This window comes from Drosophila pseudoobscura, chromosome 4, assembly GCF_009870125.1.
Source record: "Drosophila pseudoobscura strain MV-25-SWS-2005 chromosome 4, UCI_Dpse_MV25, whole genome shotgun sequence".
NCBI lineage: Eukaryota > Metazoa > Arthropoda > Insecta > Diptera > Drosophilidae > Drosophila > Drosophila pseudoobscura.
Window position 1 is genome coordinate 5,208,847 of NC_046681.1, and position 15,424 is coordinate 5,224,270.

General features: G+C 41.9%; 1 protein-coding gene across 4 annotated transcripts in view; it reads left to right on the forward strand.

Moving 5' to 3' along the window:
* Positions 1 to 15,424, forward strand: part of lilli (AF4/FMR2 family member lilliputian) — a 98,684-nt gene that overhangs the window by 3,744 nt on the left and 79,516 nt on the right. For 3 of the 4 annotated variants that reach the window (XM_033380889.1, XM_015181250.2, XM_033380891.1), the window contains exon 2: positions 886 to 2,461. Coding sequence is in view for 2 of the 4 variants with exons in the window: in XM_015181250.2 (XP_015036736.2) it covers positions 2,427 to 2,461 (35 nt within the window). In the remaining 2 variants the exon portion in view is untranslated. The remainder of the gene's footprint in view (positions 1 to 885; positions 2,462 to 15,424) is intronic. The other variant, XM_033380890.1, reaches the window with a different exon arrangement.

Consider the following 15,424-nt stretch of genomic DNA (forward strand, 5'->3'; position numbering starts at 1 on the left):
TTTTATTGTAAATTTTTCAAACGGCACTTGGACCGACGACCGTGTGATTGTGTTGCTCTCTCGCTCACGCTATCGCTCTTTCCACCGCTCACCTCGCTCTCTCCCTATCTCTCTCAATCACTTTGGCACGCTCACTCTCTCAACGTGTTCGTTCGCCTTTTGCTTTGCTCTTCAGTTCGCATAACGGAACTGAACTGCCTCGGCGGCTGTCTTCTTATTGTTGTTAGGCAAAAGCAGAGGCAGAGACAGAAAAAAAGTTGAAGCGGTATGCGTGCGTTGCCCTTTGGCTCCACGCTTACAACTACAACAAAAAAGCAACTATACACTCATGAATGAACAAACGAATGAATGATGGTTGTTGTACATGGAGCAGAAAGCCAGTGAAAGAGGCTTCTAGATAATTATCTGCTTCATCTCTTGAACATTTTTGATTTGTATTTAACACCTGCTGTTCTTCCATCAACGGAATGAATGCTCAATGCTCAATGCTCAATGCTGGCAATGCTCTATGTATGTAATATCTGTGTTTGAGCGTGTGTGTGTGGTGCTGCAATTGCGATCAACAGCTGTTGCTGAGTGAAGAGAGCTAGCACTTCAAGAGAGGGACAGAGAGCACGCGTGGCTCTGTGTGTGTGTGTGTGTGTCCTTGCGTGTGGTTTTTGTTTGTGTGGTGTTTTGTTGTTGCAGCTGGGAAGATATTTTTGCCAAGTGGGAAAGGGATGGGAATTTATTGCGTTAAGATTAGGGAGACAAAAAACAACCTATCGAATTAAACACACAACTTATCGAACAATTACAATCCATATCCATGACAAACTTGTGCACTTGCAAACAATTTTTAAAACCAAAAACAATTTCTATTCAAAATTCTCATCAATTTTGCAGCCAACTAATAAATTAATCTATCAATCGCCTCAAACAAAAAGCAATACAACAAAAAACAACAAATTAAACGACAACAAAATGGGACAACACCCGAAATACAGCAACAAAAAGTTAAACATGTAGTTACAAATCAAAGCAAAACAAAAGGAAAGAAAAGAAAATAAAAGCAAAGAAAAGTTTATTACGAATCGCATTAACACAGACGTAGCCATTAGCTTTACAGAGAAAAAAAAAGCAGAAGCAGAAGCAGAAACATAAACTTTAGAGAGCCTATAAAAGTACGCCTTCCAATAGTTATTATTATATACAAGCATTATATACAGCCTATATACATACATGGACATAGCCATAGCACATACAAATTCGATATGGATGGTTTATACAAAAGGAGGAGCGGGATGATGACGACTCGAGGCGGAGAATCGGGGTTAAAGTGCGTTACATTCTAACGGTGCAATCAAATCTTATTATACATATATAGGCACACACGATCATAGTATATAGAATACGAGTATATATACATATATATATATATATTTCTTACATCAAATACTCTAAACTAAACAATTTTTACAATCTGCTTGAAAAATCAAATCAAATCAACCGCAAACGCAATTACTTTAGTAAAAATTACTTTAAACAAAAACAAAACAAAACAAAACCGATAGAAAGCAAAGAAACAAAAAGAAAAACATTTAAAAAAGTCAAGTGCAAATTACGAAAACAAATTATTCTTAATAGAACAAAATAAAATTCAACAAATTATTAGAAATATTAGAAATTTCAAATATTAAAACAAAAAAAAAACAAAAAACAAATTTATCCTAAAGCGTATTTCTTAGGTATAAATCAAATGAGTAACAAACAAATTTTTATATGTATATGGTAAATGCGCCCCAAGTGCTTAAGCAACAACAAACACCCCAAAAACAAAGCAAAAACAAAACACATAAAACAAACCTAATGTTAAACAACAACAACCTCAACCAACAGCGAATCGAGCAATATTATCAATAATGAATCATTAAATTGTTAAACGTTAAAGATTAAATGTAATGTAAAACAAAACAACAAATTAAAAAATTTAAAAAAATCAACTAAACAAAACAGCAACAACGCTAGTAACCTGCCAACAAAAGACACCAACAACTCATGCGGTGCCTGAAAAAGTACATCATCATCGCCTTACAACAATCACAACAACAGCAACACCAACAAAAACAACAACAAAAACAACAAGCAAGTGCCTCCGCCTCCCCAGAGGCCAGGGGATTAGGAATAGGAATAGGATCAGAAACCGAAACAGAAATCAGAAACCGACGACCAGGAACTGGCCCCCCCGAACACCCACACCCCCCATCATTCGTGGGCGGCAGCTAAATCGCCCAGATATCTTGGATTAATCATCACTTAGCTGACGCCGCCGCCGCCGCCACGCCCCAAAGCGGGTGTATGGGGGATGCGTTCTATGTCAACAACAACAACAACAACAACAACAACAGCAGCAACACCTTTAACTTCACCAACGATCACAGCAGGCTATGGATATACATATGAAGAAACTAACTAAACCACGGTAAGTCCTCCTCCTATCATATAGTATTTTCGCCATCAGTAGTATGTTGATCTATCGTTTACCTATCTGTAGAACAGGTAGCGAAAAACCAACCATAATTCAGGAATACAATAAATCAGTTTCATTCTGAAAAGCCAAAGAGGGGGACAAAAAGGTTTTCATGTGCCACATTTTCAAGATATGTCGAACTCTTTTCTTCGAGTTATAATATTACATTACAGAAAAATAAATAATTTTTTTGGAAAACACATTTCCATTAGCAGCACATTCTTGAGCGCGGGTGTTGTTGCTTCCCCTGGGATATTACATCATTTTTTATTAAATATTGGGAGTTTCGCACTTAAAACTTAAATGTTTATATTTTTTAAAATTTAAAACCAATTGAAAATATACCTTATAAATCAAAAATATCTGGGATGGTCTCGTCACTCGTAAGGATAGTGGCCGTTTGCTTATGGGTAATTTCTCCAACGAATCAACGGCCCATTCGAACATCATTCCAAGGAAATTTGTACCATATCGTATAACTTGTTAGTAAAACTAGATCGAATGATTCGAACTCTGAGGACCTTTGGCGGGTGATTGGAGAATGGACAGAAATCCTACGCACATGAAATTTAATCGGATGCTCTCTTTCAAAAAACTTTTCTCATTTCTGTAACCTCTTTTTTTTGCACTCCCACCTCCGCTCCACTTCTTCGTTGCTTCTTCGTTTCCCCTGTTCCTAGTTGTATTTTTTGTTTATTTTTTATTGTCAATGAGCTGCGGCGGCCACTAAAATGTATAATTGAAAATTGTACGCCCACATTTACTGCACACACACACACATCTAAACAAACATGGAAACATAGACACACAAACACACAGAACAGATACGAACATACGTATAAAGAGCAGTCACACAAAAAAAAAATAAAAAATAAAAAACGGATCACATAAATAACGTAGTCGAAGCCCCTTGGATACCCTGGTAGTATGCAAAAATAATCTAAAAACGCAGAGAAATCGTAGTGCGACTTCCATATAGGACCAAAAATGAGTTCTATATGGTTCCGTATTCTGTATGCGTAAAAAGCCATTGTTTTTAAGTTTATTTTGTTTAAAAATAATTCGTAATTTTTGTTCCAGTTTTCCTTCTCAACTAAAACTCGAAGGATGTTTAGTAGTAGTAAAGAATTATTCGCTATAAGCAAAATGTACTGAAAATTGAACCAAATTACAGTGTTCTGGAACTTAATTCTTTATTGGAAACTTCATGGTACAAAAGATCGTAGTAGAAAAGTTAGACTGTACTTATTAAAAGTGTTTAAGAGTTCAATATAAACATGAATATTATCAACAGTTTTTAGTTTTTTTAGCCGTTTTAAATCTCAGAAAATATCATAGTTACTTTGAATTGAGATTGTTTTTGTTACATATCTTAAATCTACGCTTGCTTGAAACCGAAATGATCATACCCCACCCCCTACGTACGTACGTCCAGGGTATGCAAAAACGGTCCCCAGTTGCTTTTAGCGCCATGCAATAAACAGAGCGAGAGGGCTGCTGTGCTGCCAAGTTTTTGCGGGTTTTTCTTTGGCTCCTCTTCTTCTGCTTGCAGACGACTTCCTCCCGTCCGGCCACTGCCTAGTCTTCTTCTTGCCCCCCCCCCCCCATTCCACCCCACCTTGAGCAAAGTAGAAAAATCTTGGTGTTTTTTGTTGTTGTCTTGTTTCGGCTTTTTGTTGCTCTTCTTTTTCTTCGGGCGGCGGGCTTCGTCGTCGTCGTCGTCGTCGTCGTCGTCGTCGTCGTCGTCGTCGTCGTCGTCGCCGTCGCCACGCACTGTTTCCCCATGGCTAAGCTATTGTGCACTTTTCGCTGCAATTTGTCGAAAACTTTGCTGCCTTGTTTTTTTTTCGTTCGTTGCTGCCGCCTCTACTCGGAGAGTGTATTCTTATACACTGCCTCTGCCACGCGTCCACGAAAGTTTAACCATAACAGATTTCTTTAGACCTTAGAGCATCCTTTTTGGGTCGGTGGGAGGGTGGGGCGCCCTTAAACTCTTGAGCCCTCATTTTCTGGTCGAAATCTGTCGGGCGGAAGCTGAAGGACGAGCTGGCGATCCCATAGCTTGCATAAAAATAGTTTCAAATATATTCGAATTTGTATATTTTCCACATTTTACTGTGCAACACCTGGCCCCTTAACCCTTGCCCCTGTCTGTTTCGAGTTCTTGGTCATTTTATGGCTTTATGTGTGTGTGTGTGTGTGTGTCTGTGTGGAAGCAAGGAGTCGGGGGAAAAGCGTACAAAACGTGTGCGACACACTCAACAAACTGATAAAATTTTAATTTCTCCAAAATTGAAATTTTAATGTGTGTCTAGAGCGCGCGGTTTACCAGGGCGCCTCTCTGCCTCCGTGCCTGCCCCCCTGCCGTTGCCACTGCCATTGCCATTGCCACCGCCACTCTGTCTCTCCACTCTCCACTCTGTGGCATCCCCTAAAAACCCCTAACACTGAACCTAACTCTTGCCCCTCGCCAGAAATGTGCCCCCTGTGCGGCAGCCACTCACACACGACTGCAAAAGTTTTTGGTTTTTGTGGGTTCTGCCTTCCCCTTCCCCCTCCCCTTCCTGCCCCTGCCACAGCCACACCCACACCCACCACTATCCCCACACATCCGTACCCGTTCTTGGCTATAGCATTTTGGTCTTTCCCATTCTGAGCCGACTTTCTATCATTGGCGGCTGCTTTTGGCGTTGGCCAAGAAGCGAATTTCCCCTGCACCGCCTCCTGTGCTGTGCATATTATAGAGTTGAATTATTAAAATATCTGCTGGCTGTGTGTCAGTTATGAATAGCCAAGTGGCTGAGTGGCAAGGAGGCAAAGAAGGGGATGGGAGGGGAGAAACCTTCTTCCTTCTCCCAAAGATTGGCCAATGAATTACGATTTAAATCAAATTATAATCAATATATAAACGAATCTTAAGATCTAAAGGATCAAAGATGATAAAATACGAGAATGAATACTAGATTGTAAATATTCATCTATTCTTTTGTAAACCTCTGATCGTCTCTCGTACTTGCGGTCTTCTCTGAGCGAGCCCTCCCTCATCACAGCTTTGGAATAGGAATATTACAAGAGTAAGGGCCAGCAATGAAGAACTCTATAATTTTCTACTCATAGTATGCAAAAAGGAGAGGTTTTGTTGGGCGAAAAAACTATTACCAGGACTCTCTTCTAATCAAACCAAATGATTCTACGAGAGTCAACACACACTTACAGAGTCCTCTTTTGGCCATGATGCCAAAAAGTCAAAGCCGTTTCACCTCATCTCCCATCATCACCATCATCCTCCTCATTGGCCCACTTAAACTATTGACCTACACACCTAATTGATATGCCATACGTATAGTCAGATATCAAATTGCGGTCGCTGTGTGTGTGTGTGTGTGTGTGGGGGTCGATAGAGATGGAAGATGGAAGATGGAGAAAGGCGGCAAAAGAGATGAGATGGCGAGAGATTGGTTGGTGCCGTAGGAGGAGGAGGAGGAGAGGAGAGAGTGGAGCTCTGGGGATTTTATTTTTTATGTCGAAATTATACATTTTATTATGTCATTTTAATGCTACAAAAGGCACTGAACAACGTAAAAGTTGCAGAGAGAAAGGATCCAAAATGGCGGGCAGCTGGGGGCGGGGGGCTGGGGGCTGGGACAACAACAGAGCAAACTAAACAGCAAACATCCAACATCCTGGCGTCCCATACCCTGGCCGTCTTTTATGCCAGACCATAAATCAGCAACAGTTAGAGAGGACACCCTTGGAAGAGGGTCCTTGCACGAAGGAGGAGGCGGCGGTAGCCCTGTTCCCATTTCGTAGGCAAAAGTGAACAAGGTGGAAAATAGAAGGAGGAGACGATGAGACAGAGAGAGACCGACCAGATTGTGCAGTAAACAAAAATACACAAGAAAATGCCTAGACGGCCTTTCGACCACACGAATACCCTATCTTTTTTATTGCATTCACTCGGATCGAAAGATATATCCTTTTCTACCTTCCGAATAATTAGAAAACGAATGTTTTTAGGGGTTTTTTTCGTTGTTCTGCTTTGCTTCCTTTGCTCCTTTGATTTTTGTTTCACGAAGCAGAGGTCCTGAGGGCGAAGGCATACATACATATGTATGTATGTACATGCATATGTATTTGTACATTTATGTATTTGTAATTTTTATGCCTTATAAAAACCAACCGAAAACCAGAAAACCGAACAAAAGGCATTGAACGAAGGAACACACACACACACGCGCGCAACATTCATCCCATGACAGATGTTCTGGCAGCCGTAAGGGTGATGGAGAGAGGCGGCAACGGCGGAAGGGGGGGAAGTGGAAGACAGTGGACAGGCAGGGAGGGGTCGGTTGGGGGGTGGAGAGGCAGAACTGTCATTGAGGGGCAGCCAAATTGTTTTATGTCTATCGATAAAGTAAATCACTTCCCCCCCCGTGCCCCTCCCCCCACCCCTCCCACCTTTGGCGCGCACTTTTGTTTGCAAAATAATTCGCTTCGTACTTTTACAAGGGTTTCCTTTCCTTTTCTTTTCTTTTCTTTCTCTTTTCTTTTTTTTTTTGCCTGCAAGGTATATAGCAAATAAAAGGTAAGGCCGTGTGCTCTCTCGCCGCGTCCGACCTTCCACCTATCGTTCAATCAGCCTTGGACTGGCATCCCGTTTGTCCTTTGACTGTTTACGTTTTATATCTGTACATGTCACTCCCTCTCCCTCTCTCTCTCTCTCTCTTTCTTACTGTCTCTCTTTACTTAATGACCCGAACCTTGTGTTTGATGCCCAAAGAGAAAAACAAAAACAAAAACGAATCTGAGCGACAATTGGCACGTGTTGGGATTTTTATATGTATCACGACTCTGTGTGTGTGTGTGTGTGAATGCGGTGAGCGAATGTGAGCGCCAGGCAGAGGGAGAGTTTAACTCCAAACAAAAGCACCTCTGGAGCTCATCAACGGGCCTGACCGCACACCCACACACCCACACGCCCCCACCCACCCTGATGCTTACCCGTCGGTGAATGTACACGCAGAGACGTCATAGAAGAGCTAATTAAACATTTGTTGCCATGGATACGATGTATCGGTAGACGGCCTGCGAGTGTTTGTGGGCTGGCAATGCCATAATTTGAGCATGAATAAGATCATAATCTCCACATAGTTCATTGAGTGGCTGTCCCATGAGCGAAGGACCCTTCGTTTAGCTGGAATAAATCCATTTAAAGCATTACTGAATTGTGAATAAAACGCACTCAAAATATGGGGATATAGACAGAATATTGCTGGCTTGATTGCATATCTTTTCAATCGGCGTCCACTCGCTTTAATGGACTTCCCTGCCAGAGCCACTCCCAGACACCGCGACCTGATTACACTGTCCGTCCGGTCCCATCCGGTTCCGTCCAGCATGCCCTCCCCTCCCCTCCCCTCCACCCACCGGACCTGTCCAAAGTGTTCTCTCACCTAAGATCTATGTATATCCCCATCTGGATTCCCTTTTGCCCGTTGCACCCACCATCTAAATGATTAACTGTTGCACACCGTCCCGTTGCCACGCCCATCAGTCAGTTGCAGTTAAGCTGAAGGACACACGCGAATCGGGTGGGTCTTAAGTTGTGTGCGTGAGTGTGTGTGTGTGTGTTGCCTTGACGCTGTCCATGTCTATGTCCATAGCCGTCTTCCTTCCTTGGCCTCCCCCCCGGTCTGGTGGGCTCTCGGCCCAGTCGCGACATCGTTGTCGCCTTCGACTCGCACATTTCACACACAAGTGTTGCCACTTTAAGCTGGCGCGAACAGCAACAGACTGCAACCTGCAACCAGCCACTGCCCCTGCGCCTGCCCCTGCGCCTGCCCCTGCCCCTGGAAGGGGAAGTGGAAGTGGGACCCCCCCACCATTTGACATTTGTTGTTTCTATACTTTTTCCCTCCGAACAGGGTCTCTCTGAATGGGTATTATAAGTTGGTTATGATGTCTGAGGGCACCACCAAAGAAGTTGTTCCTTCAGTTTTCGCGACGCTGCTGCTGCGGCTGCCTGAAGGAGGCACAAGTCGTATAAGAAGCAAATTCTTTCGTTTAAATTTAAGACTCGGGATTTCAGAATGGTTTTCCGTTTACCCCAGCGGCGGGCACATCCTTAACTGCTCGAGAAGCCCAAGCGAATGCCCGGAAAAAATACATGTCTTGTGCATGACTAAAGCTTTTTTTTTTAAATCCTCCACACCGATTGAGGAAGAGTATCTTCATGTATTTCATACACATTTCGAGACACTGTACTTTCTAGAATCCTTCTTGTTGGCTCCTTTGTCTCGTGCACCACTGCCCCTTGCCGCCACACCACCCTGCGGCAGATGCAGTAAATAAGTTGCACTTTTCCGCTGGATCAGAGTAATGGAAAACTGGAATGGGAATGGATTCTTCATCAACCTTCTAGCTGCTGGCTACTGGCTACTGGCTACTGGCGACTGGCTTAGGGCTGGTGTGGCCTGTCGTGGCGTGTGGTCGTCCTTGGTGGTTTTTGTGTTTTGCTGCCTTCCCCCAATAAAAGTAAAAACAAAAACTTATTTGCCATTTATTTGCAGTTGACTTTGTTCCTCGTTATTAATATTGACAACACGAGATGGGGAATGGGGAATGGCGATTGGGGTTGGGGTTGGGGGCGGAAAAGGACCTCGAGAAAAGCCTTTGGGGGTCGGGTCTTTCGACATTGCCTTGCCCGTCTGGTCTGTTTGTTTTTGCTCTTAATGCGCTCAAAAACTGGACGGACGCTCCGCCATTCCCGCCCTATATATGTACGTATATCTTCCTTGCCCCCTTCTCTCCTCGCCTCTCCACTCCTCTGCTCTGCTCTCTTTGCTCTGAAGCACTTCCGGTGGTGCGTCCAGGCGACCAGGCGACCGGGGGATAAGTTGCGTTTTGTGGTTGAAAAATGTAACCTGAGGCTTTATTGAAGGACTTTTTAATGAGTGTTTGTGTTTGATTGTGGGGAATTGCATTGAAGGAAGTCGCTTCTTGGTTGAAGATTGAAACGAAGGAGAAAGATCGTGAAACAGAGAGAGAGAGAGAGAGAGAGAGAGCAATGCCGTGAGAATTGTTCCCCGTTTGGTTCTCCAGTTGCAGGAACTGAAAGAGAATACCAAGAGAATACAGCTACCGTTTTCCGGGACTTGGATAGTGAGCATGACCCATAGATCTTTTTGAGGCGTACCAATAGATTCGTACCAAAGCTCTATCCGGACACATACATTGTAAAACACTTGTCTTATTTTACAGCCCCAGTTGGAGGAGCTCCCATTCGTAGCACTCAAATTTCCAAAGTCAATAAATATTTCAAGTGCCTGTCGTCGCTTCCATGGGTTTATTTCGATTTCAATTGCAGCTAATTGTCGCATTGCCATTCACGCGTAAACATGGAATGATTCGAATGCCGTCATTCGAGAATCAATGACTGACAGATGAAAATGTTTCAGTTTCGCGGTGGGGAAAAAGTTGTCCCACATTCCGCGCACTCGAAACTCTCGCCGAGGGGTCTATGTTTGGCTCAAAATTAATTGAAAAATGTTAATGTGGAAAAATAAAAAGCTCCACCGAAAAATCCAATTTTGCCGACTGCGCCACTTTTTTTTTTTTGTTGCACTTGAGGCTTGGGGCCGGCCAGAGGCCCGTTTAATTTTGTTTCCATTTTCTCCACCCCCCCAAAAACAACAACAAAAACAGCACTTGGGTGGGTGCGGGTGGTCTGCAGGGTATATCGAATAGTGGGGTGAGGGGTGAAGCTGGAAACGGAGCGGCCTCTGTTTTATGATCGTGATTGCGGTCACAACAAGTAAAAAGAGAGATTGGCAGCGAGAGAGACAGAGAGAGAGAGAGAGGCTGCTGCTTCTTTCGGTCTCCCTTTCCTTTATCTCGTCTGCTGCTATCCCCCCCCCCCCCCCCTCGCTGGCTGCGCGTCTAGGCTGGTTTCGTTTTCTTGCTCTTCTGGCGGCTGCTCAGCGTCGCACGTTTACCGTTTACCATAATTAGGTGTTAATTTGACATTTTGCTCAACATTCAGCAGCAACGCAACCGCGAGAGAGCGAGAGAGGGAGAGAGGGAGAGAGGGAGAGAGGGAGAGAGAGAGCGGCAGAGAGTGCGTGGAGTGAGGATGGTGACAATAGTTGAAATATTTATGCACTGCTTGCATGCGTGTAAGCGTGTATGCGTGTCTGTGTGTATTTATTATTTATATGCATTTGTATGAGTAAGTGCTTTTTGGCCCCCGCTCTCTCTCACGCTCTCTCTACCCATCTAACTGTCTCTCCTCCTTCTCCACTCAATTGTGTTGTTGTTTGTTTAACGATCGATAAAATGTTGTCGTCGACGCTGCTCCGCTGCTCAAATGTGCGTTTCCTCTCCCGCTGTGTGCATGTGTGTGTTTGTGTGTGTGTGTGTATTAGTATTACAATGTAATGCTCGACTTCCTCCTCCTCCTGCTGTTCCACTTGTGTTTTGCTCTGTAACACTCTCTCTTATCCGCTCTCTCTCTCTCTCTCGCCGCAGAGTACGAGCATCACCGCACGTTCTCCACTGCTTTTCCACTTCTTGCTTTCCTCCTCCTCCTCTTCTTCTTCTTCTGGCACTGCATTAAACGTTCCATTCTTCCGTTTTTGTTTTGTTTCATTCTTTGCGTTGTGTGGCTTATGTATGTTTTGTTTATTTTATTAGTTATCGTATAGCTTTTAGTCGGAACATTATTGCCTCGTAAATGTTTATCGATTGCTTATCGAATGCATGGGGAATCCCATGACTCAAAAAAAGGCGGAAACTGAGGGGGAAACCCCACACGAAACACACAAAATGTAATCTTGAAGCTTTTCTAAAAATTAATAAAAATATATACTTGGGGGGACTATAATTAAGAATGGAATTTGACTTTAGTAAATATATTTAACAGCCAATTTAGATCGTGCTGGAAAAGATTTCTCGCTGATTTCTCTGGTCTGGCAATGGGAATTGCCAATCTGAAATGGTGAAGATTGGAAGAGGCTTTGCCATACCAAAAACAAATCGAAATGAATAATTTTCTTTGCTTGGTGTTGAGTTTCCATTGTTCAAAGAGTATTTAACATTTTAAATCTGTGGATATCACTTATTCAAAACAAATTAGTTCCAAATTGCGCCCTGCCCTTCGCGGGTATCAAACATCAAACCGAAAACACTTTGTTAATTATTCACCTTTTCCGCAAATAAACGGGAAAAAAACAAGTAGGAACCCCCGCCCCAAAACGAACAGTCTGTCCATGGAGGTCGTTCCCTCATCCTCAGGCACAGAACAGCAGCGACAACCCGCAAAACGAGGAAAAGTGCAACTCAATTCGAAACCAGAAACAGCGACAACAACAACACCACTCATAGATACGGGATATGGATTGTGTGTATGTGTGTGTGTGTGAGTGTGTGTGAGAGAGAGAGACGACTGCGGACCTGGTCTCTGTCGGGGGGACAAGCCCACATTTCATTTATGAAAATATATTCAATTCATCGAGTGGAAATGGAAATTTGCGGCAAAGGCAGAGAAGGGTTAGAAATATATGTGTGTGTATATAAAAGCGAAAGAGAACTACCGCGGACAGAATGGACGTACGGATCCCTGAGAACTTGACATGAGAGTTGCCCCAGTTGCGTGACAGAGAGGGTGACTACTCACTCAGCGAGGGAGAGAGTGAGAACTGGGCAGAGAATCGGAGTAAAGAGGGTTAGTAGTCAGCCAACAAAACCTTCTTGTTGTGGGAATTTCGGGCAATCATCATAACTAAACTCTATCATTATACGAGTAGTGCTCGGTAGTTGAAATATTTCAATGGAATCACAAGAAAAGAAATACGAAAGAGAGAGTGAGAGTGAGAGTGAGGGCAGTGGGGGAATTTCCCAAGAAAGGACAATTGTTGGGCGAGAGGGAAATTAGCTTACACAATAAATATGTGATTTATGGTATTCCCCCTAGACATTAAGGAAGTCATCAAATTAGTAAATAAATAAATAAAGAACAAGCAGTTCTTGAATAAGTTTCTTTGAAAAGATGGAGTTGCACTTACTGATTAATGAAAAAATAGAGAAATGCCCTTATAATTTAACATTTCTTATAGAGAAAGTGAAAAACTAACTGTTGCCAGCACTGTTAATGCGATTTTACAGCACTATTGATATTTACCAACACTGCACAACACTGACAATACTGCTTAAATTACTTGCACTGCTTGCCAAGCTCACACTTACTCGACCTCCTTCTCTCCGGTATTCCGAAATTTGCCACCTGATGGCCATAAAATATTATCCTCTCAAAGCACCGCCACAATCCTTGTGCTGCTCGGTTTTTGCATTAAATCTTGAAGTAATTGTCATGTGGACGGGAATTTCTTCAATCCAATTATTTAAGGTCCCACTGGAAGCTCCCGACGGCCAGGGTTTAATCCCATTCCTTCTCGGCGTTCGCCGTAGACTCTCTTCCTTCTGGTGGCAGGGGGACACAGATCCAGTTGTGCTGCTGGCTGTCCCTTTTTACGCCGCTTGGATGCAGGCACAACATTGCTGATTAACACTTCATTTGCATGCAAAAACTTCAATCACTGACAAAGACCCAAAGACCAACAGCAAGAAGACAACTACAGACTACAGACTACAGACTACAGACTACAGACTACGACGGTGACGGTGACGGTGGCGATGACGACGTCATTCTAGCAACGCCACCAACGTCATTCCAACAACAGCAATGCAAAAAACGTGTCAATGCATGTGCCATGAATGTCAACGCACAAGGAAGCCCATCTAGAGAGAGAGAGAGAGGCCCAAAGCTAACCAGCTATCCTACCATCCCACCCACACTATCCGTGCTCTCCCCCCCACCCCATCCTACCAATCTCCATCTACCATTCCCCCCATCATCAGCCAAATGGCCCCAACTAAAGTGAAAGAACTTTGAGATGGTCTGGAATTTGCAATATGTTGCATTCGCCTTAGAGTCGTCGCTCCTTTTATCCATCGCCCGCCCCTTCGCTGAAATCTATCCATTAAGGCTAATGCTTTGTAAAATGTGCCTTTGTTGGGGGATACATACATATTCTATAGTGCCGTACATTGTGCAACCTCTTCGCTGCAGGCCATTTATGGATTAAATTAGTTTCAATATTTGCAGTAAGCTGGTTTCTAGGTCAATGCGTTTGTTCATTTATCCATCAATCAGTGGACAAAAAAGGGGAGACATCCCTTATATACAAATTATAAAGGTAAAAAATCAAGAAAAAAAAGATGTTTGAATAAATAGCTTTAAACCATTTCAACCAAACCTAGAGTGGGGCTTAAAAAAAATAAAAAAAAAGTTTGAATTAAAAATTAAAAGGCTTAAAACCCTTGTGGGTTTTATAAAAATCTTTGAGAAAATAGTGTGAAACCATTAGCCCCAGTGGCATTTAAAAAAGTTCATAAAAAAAAGGAAGCAGAGGGATATAGCAGGATTTTTTCCTATAAAAATAAAAAATGTTTTAATAAATAGCTTAAAACCACTTAAAACCTTAGCCACATCTCTGAATATAAATTCCAATGAAAATTATTCACAATCTGTTAATAAATTAGAACTCAAATTATCCAACATAAATCACAGAATTAAATTGAGTATAATTAGTATAAACTAATTAGTGATTAAAACTTAGTACATATACCACAAAAACATCATACAAATATAATAATTATGGGCTTGGCTTTGGTTTAAATTGTTTAGAATTGTCGTGGAATAAAAAGCGAATCCTAACGTGAAATCTATTGCAAAATAAATATAGTATTTTAATAGCTCCTGTTTGTTTTTTTTCTCAAACACTTTCCCAAGTTTCGCTGCTGCATTCACATTAGTTTTAATAGCAGGGCTCGAACATAAAAATGCCATAAACATTATTTTTTACAAGCTTCTTGTAATCCCCAGTGCATCGATATTTTAGTTGATTTTCCGTAACTTTTTAAATACAATAATAAACATGTACAGAGTACCATTGTTTTGCTGTAAAAATATCCCCCATAAGCGAATGGACAAAAACGGGAAAGCCCAAGAATATTTCGATGTGGCTGAATGCCTGTTGAATAGTGTTTTTCCCACATCCCCACAGAGGCACAGCTACAGATGCCACATATCTCGTGGAATATCTTTCAGCATTCTGCTCCCTCTTTATAAACCCATTCATCGATGAGCCAAGTAATCAATTCTAAATCGTTGAGCCGCTCCTGTGTGGAACATGCATATCCTTGCTCCGTTGCCATTTGACTATCGTTTTCCCCTTCCGTTTTTTTGTTCGTTTTTCCTTTCGAAATATATTTCCATTCAATGCCAAAGCGAGAAAATTCCGCAAAATCCAGACAAGCGTTCGTTGTTGTTGGGTCGCCCACTTAACGCAAATGAAAACGCCAGGGAGGGAGAAAACTCTGCAGTGGAATGTCTCGACCAAAGGATACTTTGTACTTCTAGTGTAAGTGGAGGCCAAGATGAGTCGCAGATGAGCTTCTGCGCTTGGATGTATCTATATCTATTGACCTACAAGTACCACAATAGTATCTTCAATTCATTCTTTCTTCATTCCGGATTTAGAAATATTTAATTTTATCAATAAATTGTCGAACACTAGGTTGGAAAAGAAAAGAAAAATTGGAATGTTTTTCTTTAAATTTTTGTTTTTTCTGATTTCCGATTTTCAAATTTAGTTCTTAATTTTTTTTTACTTAAAAGTTTTTTGTTAATTATTTTTTTTTATTTATAAGTTTTTCATTATTTTTATTTAAATTTTATTTTGTTTTAGATTTTCTTTTCTTTTATTTTACTTTTTTTTTGTATTTTAGATATTTTTTATTTTGATTTCTTTTTATTATTTCTTTGGTTTGATTTAAATTTTTTGTTTTTAGTTTTCT